Source organism: Leuciscus leuciscus, assembly GCF_965113295.1.
Source record: "Leuciscus leuciscus genome assembly, chromosome: 6".
NCBI lineage: Eukaryota > Metazoa > Chordata > Actinopteri > Cypriniformes > Leuciscidae > Leuciscus > Leuciscus leuciscus.
In genome coordinates this window covers 16,835,991-16,850,854 of record NC_138730.1, presented here as the reverse complement: position 1 = coordinate 16,850,854, position 14,864 = coordinate 16,835,991, and the positions used below count along the sequence as shown (strand labels likewise).

Here is a 14,864-nt window from a genome sequence, read left to right as displayed (position 1 = left end):
AGCTGATGGATTATGGATTATTTCCTTTAGCTGAGACACTTTAGATGTGCACTGTTCGCCATGAAGGTTTTGAATTGCAGGAAATATGATTGAAATCACTTCAAAAAGGAAAATATGTATGGTTAAGAGCAACATGTGCAGCACAAGTGTGTCATTTACATAAAATTATAATGAGAACATTATAACTGTCTGCTTGGGACATGGCTTTTAATGGTGAGACTTTTGTTTTTGTAACCAGACTCTCAAAAATTATATGAAAATTTGGATTTAGGTTTATCGGTCAAGATATCATATCGGTGCATCTCTATCACAAACTCTGTTCATATTTGTCTGTTATCCAAGATACAAAGAATAAATTGTTTTTGATGATATCCTGAGGGTTCCATGAGTTGACGGGGAAAAAAAATGAAATAATTAGGAAAAAATACAATTAAAATAAATAAATTCTTGAAAAATAAACACTTCTTAAAAAGTGCTACCTGCTACCTTGCTACCTGCACGTTAATGCAAATGTGTTGTTAAATTATTTAAATATTAACCGTATAATAGTTTAGTTGTATTGTCTCTTCAGATAAATATTATGGATAATATTTAATATTCAATAAGATTGTCAATATAAATATTATAACCTTAAAATATCAGGAAGCACTTCAAGAAAAAGTTTTACATCAAAGGGGTTCGGCTGACACAAAAACAGAAGTTTTTTAAAGACAAAGGTAATATTTGAATGAATTTGAACAAATAATTTAAATTAATTAACCATTTAAAGGAAAACTTTTAAAGGAAAGCTTTTTGTCTGTATAATGAATGTCAGTGTTTGGTAATAACAGTTCAAAATATCATGTTTTATGTTCCATAGAAGAAAGAAAGTCAGTTTGGAATGACATGATGACAGACTTTCGTGAAAAAGCATCCTTTGAGTTATCAAATATTCTTCCGGGATGGAATGCCATTCTCTCTGCTCTCTGATTGGCTTTTGGCTGTGAAAGGAAATTAATCGCTTTCCGCCAGAGATGGGGACTCGAGTTTGAGACTCGGACTCGAGTGCGACTTAAGTCGCACACAGCGTGACTTCAGACTCGACTTGAGACTCGTCCTCGAAAGACTTCAGACTCGACTCGGACTCGAGCTGCGGGACTCGTGAACAATGTTTATTATTAGGAAACGTCTGACTAGCTCGCTGTTATTCCCCTCCCTCCGTTACCTATAACCTGCCTACGTAACTGCGGCGCGCGGCCACACATGAGAGGACAACAAACATTTCGACTGCACCGGCCGCTGGCTGCTGTGCCATTCATCGTAAGCTTTGGGTTTAAAAACTTCAACAGAACTGCCAACTGTCACGCATTCACCGTGAGACTCACGCGATTGACACTTTTCACACGCTCTCACGACACACATCTATTTTCTCACGCACAGAAAAATCGCGAAGCAAAGAGGACACGGAGACCGACAGACTAGACAGAGCAGGTACTTATGATATAAAAAAAAAATCTCAGCTCTCAAATTCTGTCAATTCTATTACGAAATTCAAACAATAAATACCGTTTTGGCGCTTGTAAATGTGACGTGACAGATCCATAGACAGTATAAATCAGATCCCTAACGGCACGTGAACCTACCCTTTCTATTAGCTACAGTAATAGTAAATAAACACGACGCTGTTGAAAGATACAGTACAACTTACCGAAATGTATTCCTCATACATGATATCGATCAATCAGTGTTTTTCAGTGTTTTTCATCCACGGAAAGGGGTCAATAAAAGTATATTTTTATAATAGTATATTTCACATAATTTGGTTCGTTGCAATAGTGTTTTGCATTTAGCTACAATGTGATGTTTTGCAGTTTTGCACTAAATAGGAGTATGTCAATTTTAGTACTGTAAGTGTAAGGTATAACATTTTTATATATTTGGTCTTATAGCCCCACAGAGCCAGCACAATAGGAGCCAAGGCCTTTCATTATAATTCAGCGACAGACAAGGGAGTCCTTTTTCTTCAGAAACTAAATTTTTGGTCTGTACTGTATGTTCATGCTGAAAGGCAAAATACAGATATTAACTTAAAAGTAAAGCATTCTTTGTGTTTTTGTCATGTTGCAATAGCCTGTTTACATTGAGTATATACCAAAATCAAAGCTGATACTGTAATAAATAAAGGAGTCATAATAACATATTACATGCTTTGAATTCCTTATAGCTATGCAGTGTTCTGAGTAGCCTGGATGGGTCGCTGTACGTGATGCAACACTTATTATAACCACAATAGACTTGAGACTTGACTTGGACTCTAGCTCAAAGACTTGAGACTTGACTTGGACTCTAGCTCAGAGACTTGAGACTTGACTTGGACTCTAGCTCAAAGACTTGAGACTTGACTTGGACTCTAGCTCAGAGACTTGTGAGCATCTCTGCTTTCCGCACAGTAGAATACACACACCCTCATTTACACTCATGCACAGACTGATGAGAAGACCATTCATTCCTCATCTTATACACACCAACCATGTTATAAATCACACCACAGAAACCATTCCATTGACAATGCATATATATGTGATTCAAAAACATAAAAATAATGCCATATAGCTATGCAACGTGCACTGCAGCTGTGACAGAGATATGAGAAAACATGGAATTATATATTTGTGATTTATGATGCTTGTAAAAATAGATTTTGCCAGAATAAAACTTTTGAATGATTATAAATGAAGCCAAATAATGGTTCATAATTAATTACGGTGAACTAGCCAGACAAAAGTTGGTTTGAAAAAAATAATAATCTAAAAATCATTGTTAAAATATGAACTCTTCGGCTTTCCTATAATAAAGAAAAAATAAATTCATATTAATAAGAAATGGCATACAGCTCATTCCACATGATAATTGCAGTGCTTGTAGTGCCGCAGATGGAAGAGATGAATTAAGTAATCTCGTCTGAATCACATTAGCCATCTGAAATGCCAGCAGATTTAACACAAGCCTCTTCACTTTATACCACATCAACACATTTTATTAAAAACTACCTCACATATCGCATTAATTAAATGAAAGCCAACCAGCAAAAAAATTATTATTTTCTATTTAAACAAATTTTCAAATGTAATTTATTCCTGTGACGGTAAAGCTTAATTTTCAGCATCATTACTCCAGTCTTCAGTGTCTCATGATGATCCTTCAGAAATCATTCTAATATAATCATTTGATGTTTAAGAAATATTTCTTATCATTATTTATTAATGTTGAAAACTGTTTTTTCACTGTTTTCTTATGTTGTGCTGCATAATATTTTTGTGGAAACCACAATACATTTTAAGCATTTTTTGATGAATAGAAAGTTCAGAAGATCAGCATTTATTTGTAACATTATTATGTCTTTAGCGTTACTTTTGATCAATATAATGCATCCTTGTTTAATAAAAGTAGGCATATATATACTACCTATGATGGAGCATTTTCAGGTGAACTGCCCCTTAAATATATATATATATTGTTGACCTGAAGGTGAGACACTTCATGCACTTGTCAATTTTGAGATTTTAGGCTTTTTAGCTTTTCATAAAGTGCTTTTTTTTCAGACTAGTTGAAAGAAACCATCCAAAATATACTTTTAAGTGCATCTTTTAGCACCATACATCTATTTGCGTCTGTAGATTTCAATTACAGCACATATCTTTAAAGGCCGTTTTCTCAAAATGAGTTTTTCTCCTATTCTTGAGTCAGAAATCTCCACTTCAGCAGCACTTACATACACCAAACTTTACCGTTTTATTCCTTTCTTTATTCTGAATCTGACGGTTTTTACATAGGGGTTTGTTCATATATAATTTGCCTGATTTTATTCCTAAAAAAATGGTGAAAATGTCAGATTGATAAAAAGTGATAAAAAAGTGATAAAAAGAGATATACAAAATCCCATCTGAAAAACCTTTGACTCTAATATGTCAACAAAAAACTAAACATGAAAAGAACTTTGAAAAATATTTTTTATGCAAATGAGTGCAAATTTAATTAAATAATACATCTTTTGCATATTTAAACATAACATTTCAGAAAACTTATTTTTTTGCAAAACAACTGGGAAAGTATGGGGATATCTATAGTTTAAAAGGTATTAGTTTACTATTTGGAGCAAAAATATATAAAAAAAAGTCACTTAACAACAGGAATGATAAATCCAATGGCTTCAGTCAGTGTTTGCTAAGCTCACGTTGTGAAATGTGCCCATCCTCACATCACACATCCCTTCATCCACACCAGTAAAGGCATCAAACGCTGAAGAATTTGCAGTCAGAGCTGACAGCCGTGCTGTCAGAATCTAGCTTTATTTACACTCAGCTGCGATAGCCTTGCGAAGTGGGAGTCCACACAACACTCTGTTTACATTTGTTTGTGAATCTCAATCTATTTATTTGGAATAATGCAGCAATCCTAACCCCATGACACTCAGGCTGTCCATCTGCCATCAGTTCATTAAACCAGTCCTAAACAGGAAGTGAATATGGAATTGATGTCAAGGGGAAAACAACAGAACATATTTTTTTCTCTTTCTCCTACTTCCAGGTCCATTGGGTTTCCCAATGGTAGTATGATTATGAATAGTAATATTTGTGTGTCATCACCACCGGTAAATGCTTCATTTGAGGGTGAAGTGCAGGCAGCACGCTGTGAATGAGAACCGTGCTCCTGAGGTATATCACACACCTGTATCCCCAAACATCTACTCATGCTGGCATATCATCTGAAATGAGAGAGAACAGCATCCACTCTGCTTAAATGAATATGAATGCTTTGCTCTCGTTTTTCGTTATTTCAAGATTAAATGTCATTTTTCTCCAGTTGCTGTGGCATGGCAGTCTGTGCTGGCACACAAGCGGCAGCTATAGAGGTGCTTAAACCTCTTAACTGTCACCGTCCCGTATACGGGACGCCTACGTTTACGTCACTATATTACAATTAAATCCTAATTTAATCATGACAAACTATATATTGTTGGAAAGGTCTAAGACTCCTAAATAGATATTTCAGCACTGTTTTTTGTTACAATTTATGCAGGAACAGTAATAGATGAATTTATGACAAGAGTGCACCTCAAAAAATCGACATCATAACAGGAGTTATGGCGTTTGTCACAAAAAGTCGACGCACACACTTTTAATAATTGAAACTTTGGTTTTCATGCTAAAAGTTCATAATAAAACATTTAATCTAGTATTTGTCAATAAAAAAATATATAAAATAATATTATCTTCTAAAAATTATGACATATATATTATCCTCTAAAATATTATATTATATTTTTTTATTACATTACATATTTGAGTAGTTATCATAAATTAGGTATCATTTGAAAGCTTATGATCTCAGAATTCATCCTGTGAAAACTGTTTTGAAATTGGACATTGTGTTACCATAGAAACGGTACTCTAAATTATTTTATCAGGCTCCTCCCCTTTTGGGCATTATTATGTTTCATAATTTATGATAAAAATATTTTCTAATCTTGACAAAACACATATTGTCAGAAAGGTCTGAGTCTCAAGGTTCCATATTTTGTGACAGAAGTGATATTTGGACAGAAATTTTTTTATTTGTTATGTTAGAATGCATACAGTTAAATTCAATGGAATTCAATGACACCCGGTGGCTATTTTTGGTAATACGCCTAAACAAAATCTCATGGGAACTTCAATTTTTGTGATATCAACTTCAAATTTGGAACACAACTTGGTTAGATATATGGCTTTCATTTTATAGTAATTTTTTTGTAAAACATATTTTGTAAAATATATATTTTATATAAAATAAAAATATTAAATAAATTATATTTGATTTAATGTAAATTTAAACTTCCATAACTTTTTCATACTTAAATTTTTTGAAGTGCTTTCACTTCAGCAATAATCTGCTATTTTTCCCCTTTAAAACAAGACCAATCTTAGGTCTATACTCCAAAGCATTCTTGAATTACAACCATTTAAGCTTGAATAGTGCATTTTAATGTACATTCTCAAAAAGGGGGGTGACAGCTAAGGGGTTAAGAATGCATAGGCAGACAGATTAGGCTTATCGCAAGCTCATAAACTTGGATATTCTTTGGCTACAGCTCAGTGTTTCACTTTTAAAGGGTTCAAGACATCAGAAAGGTATTTTTCCTTGATCTTTTGACAAGTAAGAGGTCTTTGTATCATTAAAACATCCTGCAAGTTGGCCTGATAACAGTGGCAACGAACAGTCAGCATGATTTAAAAAAACAAACATATTCCAGCGCTAGATCACCTCTTATTTAACAAATGAACTAAATTAATATTCTGCTAGTCAACTGGTGTTTCCAATGGTTGGGACAATAATCGACACTGTCACAAATTGGAGGGGACATGTCTCACTCGCAAATTACTCCTATGTCAGAATCCAAATAGCTTCACTTCCTGTCTCCTGAGATACGTTCATCTGATTGATTTTTGAAGGCAGCGTAGATGTATCCTTTGAAAGTCAAGGTTGGTGGTCAGTTTGTGATTAAATGTACGTTTTTGACCAACGTTTTCCACTTTTGATGTAATTTACAGTGAGAAATGCTACTGTAGTAATTAAATATTTGCTTAGTTATCACCAAAGCTTGCTTTATTTTGTTGTAGATCATTAAACCATTATACTGTCTCAGAAGTCTGTTTGAAATCAGTTATGTGAGGTACCTTCGTGCAAACACTGCCTGCTAGGCACCGAGACAAGGAGTCAGCTGTCTAAGATTTCGGACGCAGCGCAAGTAAAACCCATTATAATCACTGATACTATCTAGACTGGATACAATATACAAATGGCGTTCAATTTCTGATGTACTCGACACGCTTGAATCTGCTGACAGCAGGACAAACTAAGGTGTTCAGGCCAGTTCACACCAAGAACAATAAAAAGTTCTGTTTATTATAAGCAATCGCTGCAGTTCTGTCATATGCCACTTTGAATGCTTGAGCTCTTTAAAGCAGGATGGATTCTGATTGGCTATCAATGGTTTTATCGTTCATCAGCTGGTGAGGCACTTTATGACCGTGTTCAGAGTAAAAAAGACAACTGCTCATGTCTTAGACACATTAATGCTGTGATTAGTAGTTAACTCTTTCCTCGCAATTGACATGATTTTCCATAATTTATGACACAATGAAGTACTAGCAGAAGTTTCAGTTTCCGGTGAGAGAACGCCACGGGCACCTTGCTGCCACTGTTCACCTTCTCAACTTTTTCCTTTCCTCTTGTTCGTTTTGTTGTTGTTGTTGCAGGGTGGCCTGCCTGATGCCTACAACAGCATTTCAGTAAAGACTTGATTTTTATGAGACTTTGACTTTTGAAAATTTAGTTCTCAAAATTTTCATTTCGACTCTAATGCTTGTTATTCCCCTGTATCGTCCACCAAAATCTCTTTTTTTTTTTTTTTTTCTTCAGTGAACTGCATGAACTGTTAAATCTTATCTGTACTATGTCCTCTTCTGTTTTACTACTTGGTGATTTCAATATACACTTTGATACTGATTATGCAGATTAATCCCGCAAACTTTTCACAGTGTTCGAAAAAAATTAGTTCGTACAGCAAGTTTATTTTCCTACACAGTCAAAAAGTCACACATTTGACTTGTTTTGTACTGTTGGTTTACATTATGTTTTCTTGCCTGGTTCTCAAATTAGTCTGTCTGATCTTTTCATTGAAGTAAACTAGTAAACTGTGAATTGCCTCTTCCTTGCCCTAGGTTGAAATCCATAACTTTACATAACTCTGTGAATCCATTACTGTATTCCACATCTGTACAAACTCACCTTTCTTACATTACTGAACATACTAGCTCTATTGATATCCTTGCCACATACAATAGCTCCATTTCCACTGGCCTTGATATTCATGCCCCCCTTAAAAGTAGATTTGTACCTTCAACACACACATGTTCCAGGTTTACTCCTGAACTTCGCATCTTGAAAGCATGCAGTCGCCTTGAACACCTCTAAGAGAAAACCGGTTTATGTGTGAATTTTGCAGCTTACAAGGACCATATTGAGCTATACAAACCTGCTTTAAATACTGAATGCTCTAGCTACTATTCTCCCCTTATTAGAAATGCTTCCTCTTGACCTAAAACACTGTTTTCCATAGTCAGTAAATTTACTAACCCTCCTGCACCTGACGTGAGTAACTCAGCTGAGATCTGCGAGATCATTCCTTAACTTCTTTCAAGATAAAATAGTATATATAATCTCTTCCCGTCTATGTCCTACCCTACCCTCTCAGAGGACCTTCTCTCTGCAATTCACTCCTGGCACCTTCACTAACTTTGACTCTCCCACCCCAGCCTATATCTCAGAGCTAATCAAGGCACCAAACTCATCTTCATGTCATCTTGATCTGGCCCCTACTGCCTTAATTAAAGTGTGCTTCTGTAATTTCATTGCCCATATTTGGGCCTTTACTCTTCATCATCTACATGCTTCCCTTAGGTCACATTATCCGTCATCATAGCAATAACTTCCATTCTACATTCGTTCCCAACGCACTGCTCCTTTCCCCACTCAGCTTTTATTTATGAAATAAATTCATGGATGACCAGTAATCCAATAATGGATACCCGTTCGTTTCTGTATGCAATACAAGGTAGGGCCTACTTCTCATCGTTTTCAAAGCTCTCCTAGGTCTGGTGTGAAACTTGTCCACAAGGCACAAGTCAGCACAAGAGCATTTTTGATCCTGGCATGGAAGGAAGGTCCAGGCTATAAAATCTTATAAATGTGTGCGAGGAGGCCCAGCCTGCAGAATCACAGACGTCTTGTAGAGAAACCCCCAATAACAGGGCTTTAGAAGATGGCACACTCCTAGTAGAATGCGCCCTAATCAGCAGAGGCCGTAGGCAAACCGCTTACCTCGTAAGCTGTAGATATTGCCTCGACAAGCCATTTACTAATTGTCTGCTTTGATTCCTTCCTATGTGACCCAAAACACACTAATAGCTGGTCCGACTTCCTCCATTGAGAGGACCTATGCACATAGATTCCATAGATCACATAGAGCCCTGACCAGACAAAATAAATGCATCTTCTCCTGGTCCCCTGACACATAAGGTGGAGGATGGAAGGCCTGTAGGACTGTAGACTGAGCCACGTTAGTTGGCACCTTGGGCACATTTAGTTGGCACCTTGGGCACATTTAATTTAGTTCTCTGCAGGGGGGGATAACACATTTTTCTTAGCATTGAGTCTCAACCCCAAGCACCATATATGGCCAAGAACGACATCTCGATGTCGAACCGCCATCTCCTGTGACTGAGCTAGAATTAACCAGTCGTCTATGTAATTGAGGACACAAATACCCTGGAGTCTCAATGGAACCAGTGCTGCATCCATGCATTTCGTTAAGTTGCGAGGGGATAATGCTAGGCCGAATGGAAGAGTCTGTTGACAGAAGAACGCTTTGCCCCCAAAAGCGAACCTCAGGAACTTCCTGAGTTGTGATTGTGAAAGGATGTGGAAGTATGCGTCCCTCATTTCTTTCATGACAAACCAGTCCTCTGACTTGATTTGACTCATGGTCAAGGGGTTTGTTAACATCTTGAACCTGAATCTCCTCAGAGACCTTTTTCAGTGCCACAGCTCTAGAATGGGAAACAACCCCCGATCCTTCTTTGGAACAATGAAGCACTGGACAATGAAGTAAGAATTTGGACTCCTTCTCGAGAGGAGGAATGTGCTCTATTTTCATTTGCCAAGAGGGACTGTACTTTTCTTGCACCCTACCCTGCCCGGGGTCCACAACAGTTTTTAAGATACCATGGAACCTTGGTGGACGGGACCCAAAGTGGATCCTGTAACCTTTTCCCACCGTACACAGGACCCATTGAGACACATTGTGTAGAAGTTTCCATGATTCTATGTAATCAACTAGGAGAACCAGTCTCTCGATACTAACCTCGGATACTTTGCAGATACTGAGTTCAGTGCCCTGCAAACTCCATGGAGCAGCTCTTTAATATCATTGAGACTGGTATCTTTGGCCTCATCTAATTCTCTAAGCAGGTCAGCTTGGTATGTCTGCATGATGGCCATAGTGTGCAGACATGCACCAGCCTGACCTGCCACCATATAACCGTCACAAATGCTAGGTCAAGATTGGACTAGTTTCACACATACATTGAAACTTCAGACGCAATTACACAGAGGCGTTCCCTGTTGTATCTTCTTTGATGCACTGCAAGTTCACTCAAAAGGGAATAATTTTGCTTTTCACTATCCCTCAAAAAAGTTATGCTCCTTTCAAAAATAGTTAGTCTATTTTTCTAAATGTCTGTTAAAGATTTTTAAAAAAATCCATTTAGTAACATAATATTTTGGTTTACATGTTTTAGCTTCAATTAAATTTTGAGCAAGAACCTAACCATGCAGCCATTTTAAGACAGAAAATAATAAAGTACGAAGTGACACATTCAGTATTTCCCAAATGAACCCTCGGAATGAAACTTTGATTTGCAGTATATTGCACTGCTCCTTTCTCAATTCCCTCGCTCCTTGTATTTTTATATGCGTCTCCTAAATCTTATCTGTTTCCTGAAAATTCCAGGTTGAAGTCCTGATTAATTTTGTTTTACCCATTTGTAATAACACATCCTCATCATCACCTTTGTTAAGTAACTGAGAAGAGTTCCAGCTTGTTAAATAAGTGACTCCATTGGGATCCTGACACATGCTGGATCTAACTGCCTTTCATTTCCGCCCTGTCCCAGGTCACCCTATTTGTCTGTATTAATTACTCAGAGTGATAAAGAGCATGTCTTAATAAAACTGACAGCACTGGGATATATGCTGCTGGGATTGCCAGACACCAATCTTGAAATGTGCACAGGTGTATTATAGATGTCAAATGATACCAGTATAAAGTGATCATGTCCCTTCAAGAGACTTAGATTTAACTTAATTCATATGGATTACTTTTACAATCTCATTATGAACTTGTTTAAGAATGAAAGGTTAGGTTGAATGGACTTTGAATGGATGGGCAAAATTAAAAATATCTTCATTTGATTTTCAAAGGCTTTGGAGCAACATGAGGGCAAACAAATGACAGAATTTTTGTGTGAACTATAAGTGTGCTTAATACATACTTGCAGTTAATATAATATTAATGAATTAAAAGGCTAATTAAGTGTACTTAAAGAGAGTGTACATTTTCATGACTGTTTAACACCTATAAGTACACTTTAAAAAAAGTGCACTTTTCAAAAGTCAAATTAAAGTTTTACTTTATTTTTTAAAACATTTTAAATCATAATGTTTTATTAATCTTTTGTCATGCTATAAAGAAGTACACTTATTTTGATGTGTTGACAAGCACATGTAAAGTACTTGATAATTTTAACTGTAGTGTGTTGTTTGATATTAGATGTAAAGTTAATATATTTTAAATGTACTAAATTGCAACATCATTACAAATGTGTCATTACAAATTTAAATACATGGCATACAAGTTCTCATAGAAATGGCATTGAAATTTATTTTAGTTTGCATAATTGCTTGTCAGTACATTCACAGTAGGCTACACTTTTAAATTAACTGAATTAAATGTGACTTTAAACTATAATGTATTGTCATTTAATATGTGTACTAAAATATTACGCTCAGTTTGCACTGGAGTATAATCTTTTAAAGTATATTATTTCTGTAATGAGTACTCTTTTTAAAAGTATGCTAAATTGTACTTCTTTTTCTCAAGGGAACCCTTAAATTCTGTCAACATATTACTTGATTATGAAGTCCTATCCAATTCCAAGTATCCCATTTGAGACTTACTAACTTTCGAGTTATATACCAAAAATATTCCTTACTGTGATGATGAGGCCTTTTTCTTGGAAGTATTTGACCAGGGGGATGGCATTCTGTTTGAAATTAGTCAAGCGTCGATCGATAGCTTTAGGGTTGTCATCTGGGCGACCCTGCTGCTCCTCACGCTTCTCCAGACGCTCCTTCAGACGCTGGTTAGAGCAGGATAGAAACACCACCAGGTCTGGAGTACAGATCTACAGAGACAGAACAAAGGAGGTGAGTGTCTCCTAACCAGCAATGTCTCAGTTTAAGTTGATATGGGCTCATTGACCTTCTGGCAGTCAAGTTCAAAGTGACTGGCTGTGGTGATCTGTGAAGCTATTAAGTGCCACTCTGCTTTCATACGTCTAACGCATGAGAGGCAAACAAGCATAAGCCACATCAGGTGTCTTAGTCGTAACGTTCACACATGAAACCACAGGAAATGCTCAGTATTTTGTATGACTGAGGCTTTACAGAAATCTCACAGTCTTATTTTACATTGAAGGCTTTATTGTGCACAACAATATTGTTCAGTTGAAAATAAATCTGGTAGAGAAATTAAAAAAACAAGTGTCGGTTGTTATGGTTACTGACACAGTTAAAGGGATGATTCGGAGTAAAATCAACCCAGGGTCCTTTGCACCATGACCTCGAGCCAAACACCCCCCCAGAAGCCTTTTTTCCCTTGGTCAAACATTATTAAAGTTAGAGCTTATTTAGAGATCAGCCGAATGACTTAGTGCAGGCGCTAATGGATCCTAGGCTGTATCTCATAAATTACCCCACTAATAATGCCCAGAATGGTACCAAACTTCCACAGTAGTACAAATAGGTTCTGTACTCATAAAACGAGGCATTGGAAAGTTTGTAAGTACATCAGGAGTTTATTTAAATAACACTTGCCTGATGGCTAATGCTACCACTAACCCGGACGTCGACGTCACTTTGGAAAAAGGTTTGGAAAAAGCACGTAAAAGTCCTGGCAGACAGCGATGCATAAGGATGTAGTGTAACGACGAATTATTATTTTTTCCGAAGTGTTAACAACTTAGTGTTAACTAATAATTGTTGCAAACTGGTACTACCAACAAAATATTAGTGCATTCCTGGAATTGGCCGTCGTTACACTACATCCTTATGCATCGCTTTCTGTCAGGACTTTTACGTGCTTTTCCCAAACCACGGAAGTGACGTCGACGTCCGGGTTAGCGGTAGCATGAGCCGTCAGGCAAGTGTTATTTAAATAAACTACTGTAGAAGCTTGGTACCATTCTGGGCATTATTAGTGGGGTAATTTACAGCCTAGGATCCATTAGCGCCTGCACTAAGCCATTCGGCTGATATCTCTAAATAAGCTCTAACTTTAATAATGTTCAACCAAGGGAAAAAAGGCTTCTGGGGGGGTGTTTGGCTCGTGGTCATGGTGCAAAGGACCCTAGATTGATTTTACTCCAAACCATCCCTTTATACAGTTGATAACACAACTGATGTTCAATATACATATCCACATATCAGCCGTTTAAACAATGGCAATGTTTATATATATATATATACACATACACATACATACATTTTATAATGTAATAAATTCACAGTTAATCTCCACATTAATGAAGGCCAGTATCACTGATACTAATACAGCTACTATACAGGATCTCACACGCGTCATATTTTCTCACAACTCATACGTTCATTTAAGTCTGCTCTTATGATGATACTCGAAAAAACTGACATTTTGGCATAATTGTGTGTGTTTTTGGTCATTCAAGCACAAAAGAGAACTCGATTCTGGCGCACTGTCTGTGCGCACGATACTGGCGCGTGTCTTTCTGTGCTTGTGCGTCAGGACATTCACAGCCATGCGTTCTCTTTTGTTTTGTCGCACTTTAATGGTTTAAAAGCATTTGCATGAATAAGAGCGTGATCATATAATGTAATGCTAGCCAAAGGATGACACAAAAAAACGGATGCTGCGTTAATTGCGTTAAATATTTTTTTAACGTTAATTGAGGGTTTCTCTGCTTGTCATTCAACTAATTGAAGACTGGGAATATATTTTTAAAAAACAATACACTGAATGCTTTAACTAAAACCTTGGACTTTATCTTTTGTCTATGTGCCAAACTGACAGCAGTTTATGTGCAATAAGTCTTAACAAAATGATGACCTCAAAAGGAAGATATTTGATGAAATGCACTGCCATACTCCTTAACCAGTTGTCTGATGGGAAGCCTTTTGGGAATGTGTACTTAAATAGTCACTGGAGGGGGAAAAAAGACTACAAATGTCAGTTCATAAATGCCTTTAAAGCCTGTCACAAAAAAAGAAAAGCATGATGATTATCTCAGCAGAAGCATGGCAGGCAAAATGTCAATGAAAGCTAAAACATTGAAATATATATTTTGCCATTTAAACTAGAATATGTTCCTGCCATTCACTCCAAACTTATCTTTAAAAACGGACATATCTGGATATACCGGAGGTCACATCATCAGTAAAAGGACAACTGATTTGATAACTAAGGTGGGAAAATTGGTCAGTCGTTGTTGATTTTTTAAATAAAAAAACTTTACACTTAGTGAAATAATTATAATCTAAATTATGATACGTTAAAAATTTGCTATGCTAAAAGACAGCTATGTTGGTTTTTCAGGTAAACTATGTGTTTTGTGGGTTGCTTCCATGGGACCTGGTTAGCAGAATATCTGGGCTGTTCTTTTCCATGCAACCAAAGCTAAGAATGATACAATTCAAATGTGGAAATGAACACACAAAAAAAAAAAAAAAAAAAGATTTTTTTTAACGAGTGTTTTGTATGGCTTATAAAATATTTAAGATATATTTGATATTCTGCACTATTTCTAGGTCACCTGTCACATTTGTGTCATTGAGCATGTGAACTCTTTATACAAAAGGTCTTTATACAAACTGTATATAGAAGGTCAGATGTTCTGGATTCCTTTGAAGCACATATGTTTCATCCTGAATCAATTCATAAAGCAGAGCAAGCTAAATCAAAAGAAGCTGGATAT

The 14,864-nt window shown here is 36.4% G+C and overlaps 1 protein-coding gene and 1 long non-coding RNA gene across 3 annotated transcripts in view; both read right to left on the bottom strand.

Annotated features, from left to right (window-relative positions):
- The window catches only part of ak5 (adenylate kinase 5), a 97,596-nt gene that overhangs the window by 53,888 nt on the left and 28,844 nt on the right, over nt 1-14,864 (bottom strand). For both annotated transcript variants that reach the window (XM_082174012.1, XM_082174013.1), the window contains exon 6: nt 11,853-12,044. In XM_082174012.1, the coding sequence (XP_082030138.1) occupies nt 11,853-12,044 (192 nt within the window). The remainder of the gene's footprint in view (nt 1-11,852; nt 12,045-14,864) is intronic.
- LOC309500708 lies at nt 3,505-10,891 on the bottom strand. Its single transcript, XR_014206667.1, has 2 exons — nt 6,031-10,891; nt 3,505-4,894 (listed from the first exon to the last, which is right to left on the bottom strand). It is a non-coding gene; the product is annotated as an uncharacterized lncRNA (long non-coding RNA).